The sequence below is a fragment of the Rousettus aegyptiacus genome, unplaced genomic scaffold, assembly GCF_014176215.1.
Source record: "Rousettus aegyptiacus isolate mRouAeg1 unplaced genomic scaffold, mRouAeg1.p scaffold_m13_p_2, whole genome shotgun sequence".
NCBI classification, from domain to species: Eukaryota; Metazoa; Chordata; class Mammalia; order Chiroptera; family Pteropodidae; genus Rousettus; species Rousettus aegyptiacus.
The window spans coordinates 143,695,709-143,712,445 of record NW_023416295.1 but is presented as its reverse complement, the minus strand read 5'-3'; the positions used below and the strand labels follow the sequence as shown (position 1 = coordinate 143,712,445).

General features: G+C 38.5%; 1 protein-coding gene across 1 annotated transcript in view; it reads left to right on the top strand.

Moving 5' to 3' along the window:
• SSPN (sarcospan) overlaps positions 1-5,770 on the top strand; it is a 32,149-nt gene extending 26,379 nt beyond the window's left edge. The window contains exon 3 of the mRNA XM_016119285.2: positions 1,748-5,770. Coding sequence (XP_015974771.1) covers positions 1,748-2,113 — 366 coding nt within the window. The 3' untranslated portion in view covers positions 2,114-5,770. The remainder of the gene's footprint in view (positions 1-1,747) is intronic.
• Positions 5,771-16,737: the final 10,967 nt, after the last annotated feature.

Below are 16,737 nucleotides of genomic sequence, written 5' to 3'. Positions count from 1 at the left end.
GGGGATAGTACCAGAACAATGACATTCAATATCACAAATTAAATATTTTCTTTTTTAAATTTTGTAATGGTGACACTTCGTATTTATTTGGTTCCCTTTCTCTGAGGGAGACTAAATGTGTTGAGTATAAGTTTTTCTTGTTATATCTCTGAGATATAAGATGTCCGATAAGCTGTTTCACAGGTAAAGAAATGTGGGTTATACGTGACACTCCTTCAGATGGTTTGGAAATGAAAAATAGTGTCTGTGTTTAAGATATCTTTGATGAGATCCACAAGATCTATGCACACCTTTGTAGTCCAGCCATTTTAAGACAAAATGGCACTAACCAGTTCTGCTGTCTTTCTACACCCTCAGATGTACAGTCAGGTGTCCAGACAAACTAGACACATGCTTAAGGCACCAGCAGGTAGTGTACACACACACATGCACACACATACATGCCACTCGAAGAGAAAAAAAAATACATTTTAAGTATTCTATATTTAAGACTTGAGAACACTTAAAATGGTCAATGTGTGGAAAATCACTCCTTTGGAGGACATTTGTACACATATTTTATAGTCATATATATATATGTTTTTATTTGAATTACGTATAGTTGAAGGTAGAGAGAGGGCATAATCTTTTCAGAGTTACTTTAATCTGAATTTAGGCATGACTGAAGGTAATTTTACTCTGCAGAGTTCACATTCACCAGAATTGCTCCTTGTAAGGGGTAATTTTTGAATATGGTAATATAAATCTTGCACTAAGAACTGTGTTGAGCATACTAGTCCCAAAACCTTGGGACTCTTTTCCTTATTTAGACCCTCAGTAGGCAGGACCACTAAGAGATACATACCAGTTTAGTGAGTGTAATCACAAGAACATTTCTCGTCTGTAAGATGGTTTATATTGTGGTCGTGTCAATGAATGATCACCATTTTTGATAAAAATATTTCAGGTGTAACATAAATGTTTGATTTGTTCAGGAATTTCACATTTCTTGAGCAGCAGAGTTAGAACTTTAACCACACTTTCTATCCCAAGGTTAACATGTAGGCCATCAGTATTCAGAACTTTGTGGATGAGGGACCATTTAGAATTTATTTTCATGCTCAGGAACTATATAGTCACAGTTGGATGTGGGATGAAACTTGTAGGTGGTGAAGCTGACATCTAGTCACCTACCTACCTTCTGGAGCCATAATATTTTTTTCTCCTAGTAACTGCTTACTGGGGACCCTGGCATTTCTGGACACAGTTTGGCAACCACTACTTTGAACATAATCTTTTTTTATTAACTCGTGTTGCTAGTTGACTAGTTATTGCCATTTTAGACCAAAACAGTATTTACATTGCAGAAATTTGTTCTTTACTTTCTAGTCTTATTATAATTTTTATATCAGCAGTTCTTGAGGTCAAAACAAGCAAAGAATGCCCTTCAGGGATGGCTCCTGTGTTTGGGATTCATCTAAGCTGCTTGCTACAGCCATACACAAACATCCCTCAATCAAGCTAATATTGTTGGCTCAGTTCACGAAAAGCACCCAACATCTGTATGACAAATGAAAATATAATCAGGGCTTAAGGGTTGCTCCCTGACAAATAAACATGGAGCCCTTTCCACATCTTGGGTACTGAGGAGAGACATCAGGGAATGTCCTGGGAAGAGAAGAAAAAGGACAGCTTTTATTAATTAGCTTTCTCAATAGTCATTCAATGTTCTTTGTAACCGGAAAGGTTTTCTTCTGCTTTCTTGCAGCTGTTGTACTTTTTGCTGAGCGCCCTTGGCTTGATGGTCTGTGTGCTGGCCACAGCGTTTACTGCTTACCACTATTCACAGCTCACCCAGTTTACCTGTGGAACCGCACTCAACTCCTGCCAGTGCAAACTGCCCTCCTCGGAGCCGCTCAGCAGGAACTTTGTGTATCGAGATGTGACAGACTGTACCAGCATCACCGGCACTTTCAAACTGTTCTTAATTATCCAGATGATTCTTAACTTGTTCTGTGGCCTTGTGTGCTTATTGGCCTGCTTTGTGATGTGGAAACACAGGTACCAGGTCTTTTATGTGGGTGACAGGATATGCTCCCTAACAACTTCCGAAGGCCAGCAGCAAAAGGTCTAACATCCTTGCTCAAAGGTGGGAGAGAAAACAGCACACCTACTAGCTGAGGTTAAGAGAGAGAAAGAGAGAAAGAAAAAAAAACTTTTGACAATAATTGTTCTAAATGAATATTCACTGTTCTAAATGAATATTTTTATAGTTGTCAGGAAATGGAAAAGCATTAATTCAGGTTTATATAGTATTTTTACAAATTCTTATGGGGAAAAAGATCCAAATTGACTTTAAGATATTAAAAGAACACTGAATAGGGAAAGGATTGCATAGATCTATCTGTACAGTTGAGTTTATTTCTAATACTCATTTTATCCATTACTTTTATAATCATTTTTCCTATTAGTCTAGTTTGATGGTGTGAATTGGCATTTCAGGGCCACTTGCTGAATTTTGTAGAGGTTTTTCCAAGCTTTCCCACCTCCCACCAGGACATCCTCAGTGTGTTTTGGGAAAAGGCAGGAAGTAGGGGAAGAGCTGAATGGACAGATTGGCTATTTTCCCTGGTAGAAATGTCTTCAAGGCAGGAGACAAACTACAGCAGCAGAGAAGAAAAGGAGGAGACTTTGCAAAAGGCTAAATAATTATAAACACCTGTGCTGGGATGGCAGCCGTTTCTCCTCAGCTCCCTTGGTTTGGTTCCGTAAGCAAATCACTTGCTGAGTGATTCGGATGATTGTCTGCCTCTCAATAATTGAAAGTTGGTGGTAGTTGTATTCTTAATGATGTAGAAGGTTTAAAAATAATTACATTATGCTTCTATTCTATCATCTAAAACAAATCATTAAAACCAATTTCTAGCTAATTGTTAATTATAATTATGCTCAGAAGTCTATTTAATGAGCCCTGGCTGTACTTATGTAGCACAGTCAGTATTAGGAGAAATTACTCTCACAAGAGAGGAGGATTTTCTTTTTTCTTTTGAAAGCCAAGCTTTACAAGGGAGAAAAATTTTTTTTATTAATAGCTCAGGTTAAATATACTCATTTAAACAAAAACAAGAGCATTTGTCATGGGAATGTTTATACAAATAGCACATTTGTGATATGTTGTAAAGTGTCTCTCTTGGCAGCTAAGTACTTTTAGAAAGATTGGGTAACACCAATGTGTTCCATTCATAAAACTATTTTTGATATGAAGTCCCATTATTGATTTGTATTCACAGTCAACCTGGAGATTGAAATTAATGTTTTGAAGTCCTTTATTTGAGCATTTACACATCGACTTGGAGGGTAGTTTTTGTTTTGTTTTTAAGTGACTTAAAAAAGCCCAAATGCCCTGTGGTGGGAGACTTTTCTTTCTTATTGTTATTTTTGAATTTGGAACAATATCAATATTTTAAGAAAGGAGCTCAGAATGCAAATTCATGCAGCATAAATTTTATCAAGAACTTTCTTAGTATGCTTAGTATGTTGAAAGTAGAAATTCAGTATAATTGAATTCAGTTTGCCTCTCCACATTGCTTATTATATACTTTATTAATCATGAAATTCTACCCCCCCAAAAAAAAACCATTTTCTTGTTTGCCTTAGAAGATAGATGAATAATTCCATTGATTGTAATTATAGTGTCCATTTCTACACAATGTAAATACCCAAAAAAAGGGAAAATGTTAAATCAGTTAGTTGGAGGATTATAAGTGTCTTTTATGTCCTTCAGATAAAACACCTGATTCACAGATGTTAAAACCTTTACATGTATTGACTAGCTTTAAAAATGGCCTTCGTACGCACTAGCTCACGCCAAGAAGCCACATCGGAGGGCACAGACGATAGGACACTAGAGCAGATGTTCGATCACACACAAAGATTACATTGACAGGACACCGCACATCCTGATGACGACCTGAAAAATACTTCGTGCCCTGTTAAAAAAAAAGATCTCAAGAACTGAATTCATTTTGATTTGGACAATTGTCTACATAAAGAAGACAATGACTGAGAATCTGAAATGTCATAGGCTGTTCTTTAAAGAGTGAGAAAATAGTGCTTTAATGCTAATTACAATGAATCAGGAGCTACTGGAAGCACACCTTGCATGCCTTTAACAACTTTTTATAGCAAATACTACAGATTTTTATACTAGAAAATTAGAATTCTACACATCACTAAGGTGCTCTATGCTTTACAAGTGATTTACAGGGTATTTTGAATAGTAGAAAAACTTTAGCTGATGTGCTTCTTTTTAAAATAATGCAACCAGTAAGAACTAACATGGTGATAAGCTTGATTTTATATATATATATGATTTTGCTATTATATAATTGAATCATTCTTAACTCCCCAAAGAACAAAAAGATTGTAAGTAAAAGAAGGGACAAAAATAAAAAAAAAGAAAGAAACAAAGAAAATATTTCTGTTATGTGAACTCACTGCGTATTGATACATGTAAGAACTGTGTTGAATGAATAACTGCTTTGGACTGGATCTGAAGTATTTTGAGTTTGTAGTTTGCAAATATTGAAGTTACAATAATGGCAACAGAAAAGGAACAGATACACAGCTTTACACTTAGCAAAATGTTACATGTAAAATCTGACAAGGAGCCAGGATGGTGACTATCTTCTCTCTAAACCATAAAACAGTAAGATTTGCGCAATCCTCCTCCTCTTCCACCCCCTTCAGGAGAATTAAATGAATCAAGACTTTGGAAAGAGTCTTGGGAGAACAGCCGAGACTTGGCAGTACTTGAAAAAGGAGGAATACAGCAGCCTAAATGTACAGACTTTGTAACCGAGCCCACTCAATCGGTCTGTGCGTTCACGTGACCACCATCTGTGCCTCCTTCACGCCATCCAAATTTGTGTAGGCAGTGCCTTGGAGCCACGCCTAAAAATATAGCTACACCAGGCCCTAGAAGCTGTAGTCAAGTAACAGGCCTAACTTTCCCCCCCTCTTTGAATTAAAAGTCTGTATGATTTCTTTTGCAGAATTTCTAGCTGCACACGTCAGTGTGTTGTTCTGACAATGAGGACCCGTCACATGTGTGTTTTCTATTCATTTCTAGGACATCAGAGTCTTTTTAATATTATCGTACTCCCCCTTTTGCATGCAGTATACCTGGAATATGTTGACGGAGTTTTAGTGAAGGATGAGATAGAGAGTATGTAAGAGAGATTCCGAGGAACGGTGGTGAGAAGTTGTTTAAAGATCGTCACAAAAAGAACCTAAAAATGTCCTGGAAAACCAATCAATTCTTATCATGAAGCATACCTTGACATTTTCTAAGAATTGCCGCTGAACTATTGCTATGTAGCCATAAATTTCTGTAAATCATGTTGGCTTTCAGTTCTTACTACATTCAAACTACCATGTTTTTTAGACGTACATTGTATATTCAGGATAGCAGTGTTAAAAAGAACTGATGGCCAGGCATATTGACTCACAGGAGAACCATTCATTTGAATGAAAGCTCAGTGGTTTAGCCTGTGAAATGAATAACTTGACGTGTTTCTTCTGATTTTCTAGTACTTTATTATTGCAACCGATTATCCCCTTTAAAAATATTGGTCTGTACTTTGGTGTTGTGGTTTGATTCTTCCGGGATTGATGAAATAGTGAATAGAAAACACAGTGTTTCCTACATGTTTGAGGTGGTTGTTTTTAAAGGGGATGTGGATCATGTAGATTTTCTTTGTTAATAAAATTTTCATAATCTCCAAAAACACCATGTTTGGATGTCCTTTAAAGTGATGGTATGTTACACTTGAGCTGGTATATGTAAAATCTCTCAGATTCGCGTTTATTTTTTAAAAATCTGATTCTGGAATAGATGAGAACTAATATTCATTTTGACTCCTTCGTTCCAGTGACTGTCTCTATCCTGGCACACTGAACTTGTATAGGTGTCAAGGTCGAGAATACTCTCCAGGCAAAGGAAGCCTGACCTGGAAAATATCTTGCCAGAGGTACTGAGAATGCTGATCTTAATTCATATCCACCGATGTCAAGGAAAGCTTGGTTTAAAGAATGGGATACATGTTGAGTGTCACATGTTCAATCACATTCTACATTTAATTAGATGGAAAATCAGACCGCCTATTCCATTTCAAATCTGAATGCAAGGACTACTTTTTACCACCTCTGAGGCATTTTTAATCATTGATTATACTGTAAAACGCAATGTTTCTTTTTGTTTAATTTAGTTTAAAAAGCTTGTAGAATGCAAAAGGGAAGGAATAATGATTTAGGACGCATGCTCTGAGCTGGATTTTCTATCCTTATTTTTAAGACTGTAGGTCTTAGATGGGAAATCTGCTGCTTTTCTGGTTGTGTGACTTTGGATAAACCATTTAGTCTTTAGCTTCCTCATTTGTAAAGTGGAGTAAAACGTCACTGCCTCACAGCATCATGGGAAAGTTAAATGAAATGGCACCTAACAAAGTGATTGGTTCATAGAGGGAGCTTAATAAACATTTGGTTTCTTCCTACCTTAGCTCAGTTCTACACAGCTTGTGATGCTTACCACGGATGCAGGATCCCGCCCCCATATCTAATTAGAAAAGTTGCTCTGCTTTGCTTCCCCTCTGTGACTTCCTTCTTATAAACCAGAAACATTATCAACTGGACCTCAAACAGAAATTCTACTTTTAAAAGAAGATAGCACTAATTCTTACTGATAATAGTGAATGGGTATGTGCTGGCTGGATCCCCATTTGTTGGTTTACACATCTGGATGTTTCTTGAATATGATTGTCTTCTCTCAGTTCTTCTTCCAGGCAGAAGTCGAAGCTGAGACATTTCTCCTGATTTTCACATCACTTCTAATTTAATATAATAGAAGCATGTTTAACTCCTACTTTTAAAAAGAAAACTTTATTGAGCTGTGGTAAATTATCAGTCCACTGTATTTGGGTTGTAATATACAAGCTCTCATTTAGTTAAAAACCAACCATCAAGAACCTTTGCTATGCTTAACTCTGTGAGTCACTGATTCTCATTCAAGAATCATAAAAAGATTTATTTTCGAGCATAGTCAGAAAATACCACTAGAGAGTTATTCTCCAGGCTGGATATGAAAACACTCACACGAATCTTTAAATCTGTGGCAAATTTAATTATTGAAATTATACAGCCAGGAACCTACTTTTTCCCTCGATAGAGTCTATCTATTTTTATAGTTCATAATGAATTATTGTAAATTATTTTTTCATTTGACACATTCATATCTTTTATAAGTTAGTCTATGAAGTGAAAAACTAATATTAGTTATGGTATTTTTTTTAAAAATTCAGATTGTAAGCAAATGAAAATAAAACTAATGTATGAGGATACCAGCTTGGAGATAATTCATTCTATCATTTCTCTCCAATGAATTTTTATATATGTTTATCAATCCCTTTCAAAGTATGAGTTTTAGAGGAAATATTTTTTTGTTTGGGTAGGTCATCAGAAAGATCCTTTAATCAAAGGGATGAAGAACATACACTCATCTGTTATTCTTGAAAAAAGGCAGATAATGGGACAATAATCCCAATGTAAAGATTTTAATGGAGATATGAAGTCTTCTGTTTAACAAGGTCCTCTGACTAAGGGATGGGGAGGAGGATGAGGAAGACCAGAGATTCATTTGTGAGACCTGTGTTTGCTTTCTTCTTCCACATGGAAGCCTGCTAGAGAAGGAGGCAGAGATTTCTGATGGGGCAAAGGCCCACCTGCTGCTGCCAGGAACTGTGGAGGAGGCTTGGATAACACCTGATGAGGGAGCTGAACAATTAAATGTCAGAGGAGACGTTGGAGTCCCTGAACCTACAGACTTTGGTCTATACATCTCTTTGGGTGGAGCATTCCATTTACTGTTTGACTTCCTATGCAGACCATGTCCCCAGGAACTCTCACTGAGTTGTCTTTACTTGACCAGGTATGATTGCAGACAGCAAGAGGATGACTCTCAAGGACCACAGGGGACAGTGGCACTGGTGACCAGAAAAGATGACTGTAATCTCAGGAAATGTACCTGAGATTGGTCTCCCCACATCTTCCTAGTCATGTGTTTATTAGAACATTGACTACCCAGGGCACATCTGAAAGTGGTGTGTTGGTCACAGAGGAACCAGAGTCTGAAAAGTATGTGATTATCGTTGGTTCTAATCTCAAGGTGTTTTCTATTCTTATTCACTCAAGATAGAATTCATGCACTATGGACAATGTTCCCTCAGATACCTTTATGAGTAAGTGTGGACTTTTAATATTTATTAAAATTTTCTTTCTTGATTGTAACAAAAGTGACCAAAGCATGATTGCACAATTGCAAAAAGAGAGCGCTTACATCATTTTAATTTAGAGAAACTTAAGACATGGGACATTGAGCTTCATTATTTAACCAATGACTGGGTATGTGCACTTAGGCAAATGTAGGGAGCAGTGACTTCATGAGTACATTTGGAGACTGGATAAGGTGACCATAAATGAAAATCTATACTCCACTTGGCCTAGCTTGGGTTAGAGTAAAAGCAACCAGCCTGGTAAACCCCTCGACCCCTAGATTTCAAAGTCTCTCTGGACAGCTTCTGGTAAAATGATCAAATATATATAAATGATCAGATATATAAATTGGGATTTATAGATCTCTCTCCTGGGCTCTCTCTACTCTTTCAGAGAAAAGACTGCCACTCCCCCTTCCCCAATTCCACTCCACAGCAAAACCTGTCCCTCCTTCATCCTCCGTCCCATCTGCTTGAGACTTGACTATATCATTAACTCAAGTGCGGAGGGTGAAGACTTTAAATACAGTGATCTCTATAAATACAGTTTTTCAATTCAATAGGATATTCCTGAAGATCAGAAAACTTTTCTGGCCCAGAGAAATGAGGCATGATGCCGGGGAGGGGAAACCTGGCTAGTAGTCCTTCAAACCCAACCATATGGATATCCACCCACTCTGTCTGATCAGAAAAATTAGTTTGAGATGGTGAGACTTGGAGCGCATTTCCCATAAGCCTCTGCTACGGCTGCGGCTTGGGAACCCTTTGGGTCTGCGGCTAAACAGGCTGCTGGTTACAGCTGAGCAAATCTCTGCTGAAACTGGTTGAAGGGAAGCATCCAAAAGTCTGAGGGAAGGGATTTTTCTTCCCACAATCTCAGAGGGCATTTTATTGTGGAAGGCAGAATGAGTAAGAAAAGAGAGGAATTCATGCAGAACCTCTTTGCCCCCAGTGTCGGGCTCCCTGAGCATTGCTTGTGACAACTCACCAAGGTTGACTAACTTTGCTCAGACCCCCGGGCTTCTTTATTCATCCCACACAGAACACCCTCAGAGACTGGCTTGGCTTCACATTGCTGCCCAGAGGAGGACGTGTCAGGCAATAAGCAGGAAAAAAAAAAAAAAAAAAAAAAAGCTCATTTCTTATTGAAAAAAGTCCCAAATTGTAACTTAGCAAGGTGAACTTTTTTCTTCTCTTTCTACTTTTTTTTTTTTTTAATTTCTAAAATGTGCTTTTTTCCCCAGAGTCCGTGAGCACAGACCTGTGGTTTTTCTCTCTCCTGGGTTTTACAGTCTATCTGCCTCAAGCCAAGAGACTTGGCTCTGTTTCCCCTGAGTCAGAGTCTCGGCTGGTAGCTGAACCCAGGAAGCCCAGGCCCCACGTCTCTCCCTAGAACCACCAGACCACACAGCCTCCTGTACTCAATCCTTTGGCTGGATGTCCTGCCTCCGCTTTGTTTGGAAAGAGACGTCTTACGTAACTGCAGAACCTACTAAATGCTTCATTGTCTTCCACTTGGGAGAGCTCAGAATAACCCATTAGTGACTTATGACTTATAGTGAAGATAGAATCTATTACCACATATCCACAGCCCCCGTAGAGCGAGCCTCACCTCTCCTACTTAGATCAATAATCGGCAAGGACTCAATGATTGTGGTCTTTGGGAATTTATAAGTTCAAGACAAGGTGCGGGAAATACAAAGCCTAGTTCATCTATAGGTCACAGTACTTTGCTCAAGCAGCACATGAAAGTCATTCATAATTCAAGATTAAGACAAGCATAAACAATTATGATCTGATTATTCTTTTATTAATCTGATTTTGATAAATAGCTGATGAAAATGGAAGGTGTCACCAGAGAAGAGATACCCAGGCAATGAAACCAGTTTCTCTTATCTCACTGAGCAGGGATTTATTCTGAGGCTCCTATTAATAGCTTACAATGCCAAGAACTGTGATCATTGCTCTGGATTGCAAGAGCCTTCTGAGTAGAATGAGAGAAACTCATTGGGTGAGGTTTTCTCCCCCATCTTTATTTTCTATGAATCTATGATTAGTCCTATTGGGACTTCCAGTAATTACTTTAAGCTGGCACCTCTAGAAGAAAATATACCTCTTAGGATTCAATTAAAAATGAAAAGAACCTCTGCATGGTGTTGCCAAGGAGCTTTTACTGAATCAGGCAGGGTGCAGACCAGGAGGAATAAAACACTGTGCATTAGATGACATTTCCATCTGGTCGTGCTGCCAGAGCAGCCCTGGGGAGAGAAGCTAGGGAGAGGGGGTGGGGGAAAGCCTGTTCCAGTCTGCACTCTCTTCCCCATGGACTTCATAGTCTTTCAATGATCCCTCAAGGCTCTTACTTATTTCTTTCTCCAGGAGACATTTTCTCATCTGGGACCGACCAGCTATGTGATTAGTTTCAGTAGAGGCATATTTCTTTCCCTGCTCAGCGACATGTGAGCCCTCAGCTTTCAGAAAGGGTCTCTCCTTGAACTTGGTGAAGTGCAGCCATTTCAAGTCTACCTGAGGAGCATGGAGAAAAGAGGTGAGGGGCTGTCTCCCCTGCGACAGCAGCCCTGCTACTGCCCTATGCCTCCGTTTCATATACCAATCCACCAAGTTCAATGCATGGATCTTTGGACAGCAGCAACCAACTGAGTGTGTAAGAAATTTTGGGGTGTTGAGTTTTCTGTGCAAATGTAGCTCAGGACTCATCATATTTAGTTCACTAAGTTAGAAAAGGCAGAGAGTAGATGGAGAATTCTATTCTGGCTTTAAAAGTATGGTTTCCACAAGGATCTCTGAAGCCTAAGCATCTTGCAGTAGCTATCTGCCTATTTTACAAGGTAAAATTTTAGGTCATGGAAAACTCCACCAACTTTGAAATACTAAGAAAAAAATCTACTTCTTTCGGTTTCCTATTTTTGGAGACAAAGTGGAGTTCAGGTCCACCTCAAGCAAGAAAATTGAATAGTTTCCAATTTATTTGAATACTATCTGCATCCAAAAATGGATGAGGACTACTTATACTCAAAACAACTTAAAAGGCAGTGCTTAATGTAGCTCATGGAAGTGTCATCACAAATCCATTTTCCCGTATAATGCTAATTGTTATGTAGAAAGGATTTAGAACAGACATTGGAAAGAAATTCCTAACTACAAATATGCAAGATATGGAAGGAATCATCAAGGGAACTTGTAGAAACCCTATGCCTACATGAAATAATCTTATCTGAAGATTATTAATAAAATAGTACGCAACTCTTTTTCTAGAATGGCTTCATTCAAATCCTACTCAAAAGCTATGAGAAAACAAATTCTTCCAACCAAAAATCATGAAAATTTACCAAACCAACAGACTTCTAATTGTGTCGTGTTCCCTTCTTATGTGTCCTCTGACCTCTTCTATGTCTAAAAATACTTCTGGCTTAGGGAATTCTGGAGACAGGCCAAAAATAGGGAAGTAAGGAACAGAATAAAGGGATAGAATTGAAATATCAATAAACTATCATTTCAAGGTAACAAAAAAAAATTATAGTAAAAAAATTTTTTAAGAATAGACTACATTTTTAAGCATATATATATATATATATATATGAAAATATGATTCTCTTTAGCTAGACATGGGAAATCCCAGAAAGTTATTTTAAGGAGCTTTTAAATTCAGTGTCTATATGTATTTGCGAGGCTATATATTATGGTCATTAAGAGTATGGTTCTGAAATTAGATTGCTTGGGTTGGAATTCCACTATGTGGCCTCCGCTGATCCTATCTGTGTTTCCTTTCTTCAGTTTCTTCATCTGGAAAATAATAACAGGGTTTTTTTTTTTTGTGAAGAATGAATTAATGAATGATTATCTGTAATAGATTTCGCACTGTGCCTATGGTAAGTGTTTGATGATGATGATGTTGATTAGTGTAAACTGTCAACAAATGGAAATTCAAGGGCACATCAGGAAACCAGAAAAACAGTGGGGGCACCCAAAATTCCTATAGCAAAGAATTCTACAAAAACACAAATGAATAGTTTTTATTTTCCGGAGCCTAATTACAAAACAGTAATCCCTCTCTGTCTTAGCAACATTAGAAGTGTAATACAGATGATTTTCTTGTGTTTCTTCCCCAGCCATAATTTCTATTCAGTGGGCAAACTGGACTAGGGCTTCAAAGTCCTGGCATCTGAGAACTCTGAGGCTCTCTGACAGGGGAGAATAATATACCAGGGCCAGAATAAGACTTTTACATCTCAGAGCCATCTCATGGCTCACTCCCCTGCTCTCATAGATACAGGTGACTCCAGGTTACAATACATGCCTCATGCAGCCTTTAAGGGGATAAAAAAAAGTCACAAAGAGCTTCAATCAGTGAGCCGTATACATTGGGAAAGGTAAACCCACCATCTCTCCTTTGGAGACACTGGGGAGTTTATGAATTAGCTGGCAGAGTTATTCTCTTCCTACCCATGCATCAGCTCTGAGCCTCTGCCTCCTAACAGCAACTTGGGCAACATGCTGAGGCAGAACCTTGGCAAAGCCCTGGTAGGGACCTCTGTGTGACAATAAAATAGCTGATAGCAAACTAGAATCCTTGAATTTTACATATCCATGTCCAGATAGCCAAGGTCAACACTAGAATCCAAGAGATAAACTCCGCAGAGGGCTTTTCCAAAGCTGTCTTTAACAGGCATGCCCCAGAAGCCCTTTGGGTTGGTGCCAGAAGTGGGCTTAAAATGCAAGATGCCTCTGTCCAACCTGAAATACAGAGTCCTATAAATCGACAGCTTGAGTACCCTGGAGAGCTAAGATAAACAAGATTTAGATTTGCAACATGCCTGTGATTAAAAATAGAAATTAAGTACAGACATGAGCAAACTATCCTGTTAGGGTTGAGGAGTCTTCCTTGCCTTTAGGAGAAATGTAATGGGATCTGATCTGACCACCAGCAGACACTCCAAGCCACATTTATTGCTCCAACAGTAGTAGAACTATGAGGTCAAAAAGAGACATGGCCAACACCACGTTGGACCTCAAACCACCTCCCCTCTTGCCCCAAGTTTATTCTCTTTCTGGGTTTTTTTTCATGCAGAGGAAGAAGAACCACCACCAGAGGGAAGGACTAAGAATACATTAGCATGAAAGCCTTGCCTAGCTGCCTGCTAAGTATTTATTCTTTCTTTCTATAACACAAAAGCAGTTCTGGATGAAAAAGAGGTGGACTGTGAGAGTGAATCAAATGTGAAGTGCTTAAAAACAAGTGCCAGGGTTTTCACACTGTATTCTGTGGAATCCAGGGTATGCTGAAGGTTCATGTACTCTTTTGTGAGAGGAATTAAGCTTCAGGTGGTTTTTTTTTTTTAATTATCAGATTTTAAAATGTTTTTTAAAGAGATAATATTTCTTTTTTACCACTAGATTATATATATTCCCATTCAAACTCTACATTTGTGCATTTTCTCCCAAGTGCAGTCATGTCCCTGACATAAAGCAAAAGGGAGAAATGTTTTTCTACTCTGAAGTTTTAAATTTTGAGTCTTGTTATTTACAATCAAAGTTATTTATTACATTTGTTTTACTATAATAAGGAAACACACAAAAAGGGAGAGGAAAATGTTTTACAATCTCTCTTAGTTTACCACCAAAGCTTTCTCCTTGATATTTACTTCTTATGTTAAAATCTTAGATTAGAAATGGAAGAAATCTTTCGTGTACAACTTACTCATTTTACGGAAGAGCAAACCAAGGCCAAACAAGAATTAAGTGACATAACACTCTCATTTCAGCAAGTTGAAAATCTCTGGTTAATATTCTCAAGGAGGCTAAGTAAGTCCTGTTTTTTTGTTTGTTTGTTTGTTTGTTTGTTTTGTTTTGTCCCCCGGGATAGGGAGACACTTCACATTCATTTTGCTAATATATTCCAGGACATTTATTCTAATCTTTTTTTATAATAAAAAAATTAATAAAATAAAAGTTACTCATCTGCTACCAACCTTGATGGTCCCAAGTGAGTAGAGAAATGGAAAAGGTGATTCAGGGGGACCCAAGAGCCTGTTTGAAGCAGAGTAGCTATAAGCGTGACTAGGAAATACTGAGGGGCAGACCAAAGCAGCCTCTTTGAGAATGTACATTTGGCGATGATTGTCTGACATTGGTGATTGGATTTCCCAAGGGAGCTTTCTGTCTGCCTTGTTAAAAACATAGACTCTAGAAGCAGTCAGATTGCCAGGAGTCCAAGTCCAGGTTTCGCTACCATTTACTAGTTATAGACACTTGGACAAATTCATTAACTACTCTATACCTAAGTTTTCACATTCATAAAATGGGAGTAATAAGAACAACTATGTCACAGGGTCGTTGTGAAGATTACATGAGTTAATATCTGTAATGTGCTGGAAACAGTGCCTGGAACATTCTAAGGGCTCAATCTATGCTTATCATTAATATCGCTTAATATCAATCTTATCTCCCAGCCCATCTTTGAATCTGAAAATATGGGCCAAAGATGGAAAAGGAAGGGAATTGTTTTATTCTATTTGACCAGGTGTTTAGAAAACAATATGGTTGTGACTTGACAATGAAGAACCCTTTTCCTATCCCTAAACCCAGCTTTAACCAGTAAAGCCTACTTGCTCACAACTAACATTCATAATAAAGAGCACTTTCCAGAATATGCTTTCTTAGAGAATTCTCTGGTAGACTTTAGACTTTTAGGCCGAAGTCTGGTCTCTAGGTCATATAACAAGCCTCTTTGTAACTCATATGCACTGGGTTTTCTGATCGTGGCACCGGACCTGCAACAGAGAATAACAGTCTCACCAATGCCAAATCTTCAAATATAAGGTTACTTGTAGATTCTTCTCCAAATGCTTCTACTGTCAATAAGTATTGGATATTCCTTCCCAGTCACTTTCCTGTGTCTAAGCCCTTTTCAAAGCTGGACTTATCCTCTGGGGAACAACATGCTGGTAGCTCTAAAAAGTACCACGATTTCAGAGCCTGCTCTTCTAGATGCATGAAAAGATTTGGTGTGCAAGCAATGAGACATTTCTTATAAGATCATCAATCTTTTCAGTGTTGTGTCAATCTTTTTGACTTTATAAGGTAGCAATGGACGTCTAAGAAAGTGTCACATAATTATCAGCAACAGGAAAAAGTAGGGAAGTGATCTAAAGAAAATTTCCAATGGCAATTAATTGTCCTGATGCCAATAACATTCTGAAGACCATTTTATGCTGGGAAGAAAAATGGTGATCTGGGAGTCTCTGACAATGCTAATGAAATCACGCTATAGGAGAATCTTCCACTGTTTCTGATTTTTTTTTTTACCTGTGTCTTTTGTACAACCACCAGTGTAAACATATAACACACAAAACAACTGGAGAACCTGGTGGATTGCATAAACTCCTTCCAAAGCAATCAGGTCTCATCCCTCCTACTATGTTAGAGAAAGGGATAAAAAATGCAACCTAAAGCTTAAAAACATTGTACTTCGGAATCCATAGATAAAACAGAAATAAGCACCATTATTGGTGATGCTGCCAGAACAGTGAGAAACATACTTCACCTGCTCAACTTGAAATGAGGACTGGGCTCCCACTTATCTCCTGTCCAGCAAGGGACTGACATGAAATCAGCCGTGGGGAAGCCTGCCATGGCCTCAGAACAGGCTCTGCTGCTCCGTGCGGTGCCCTTGGCAACATCACAGAAGCTGGAGGAGCTGGGAGAGGCTGGACGAAGGAAAAGGAAGGAATGGCATGAAATATAATGCGGCTGCTGAACTTTCTTTTCATTAACTTTAAATTGTAGCTATCTCTAGACTTTTGGATACCTGAAAGAAGAAAAAAGACCAAGAAGACAATCTATTTGTTTTCAGCCAACTCAAAATGAGCAATAATGAAAGTAATTTAGCCTGGGGCAGAAAGATAGGACCTCCATCTCCCTGCTCCCTGCCTTCCAGTTCTGTTTAGCTAGAAGTTTCCATTTCAGATCTCCTCCTCTGGAGCAAGAAAAACACAGCTTCAGAAGGAGGTTGTCTTTGCAGCTGTCTCCTCTGTCTCCCTTACCCGGAACCCAGAGTGATTCGGCAAAGCGGTCCCTTCCATGGTAGGAACAGAGCAGAGCATTTGTAATGTGGGTGCCATCCTCCCAGCTTGGTTATTCACACTGTCCCAAAACACATCTATTAGAAATTGCCAGCAGCATCTGGATCATTAAATTATTTATGTATTCTATTATCCAAGTGTCCAAGTGATCAAGAAGATGTTTCTTAGCTGTGCTGGGCTAGCAAAGACCGGCATGGGTTGATGGGAATGTGGTGGATAGAGGGGCAGGTGTTAGAACTCATCTCCAAATCCTGAAGTGTTCGAAATCCTAGCACTCCAGTCCCCTCTCTGATCTTCTGCTCTGAAGTACCTTTCATTACAATTGGATC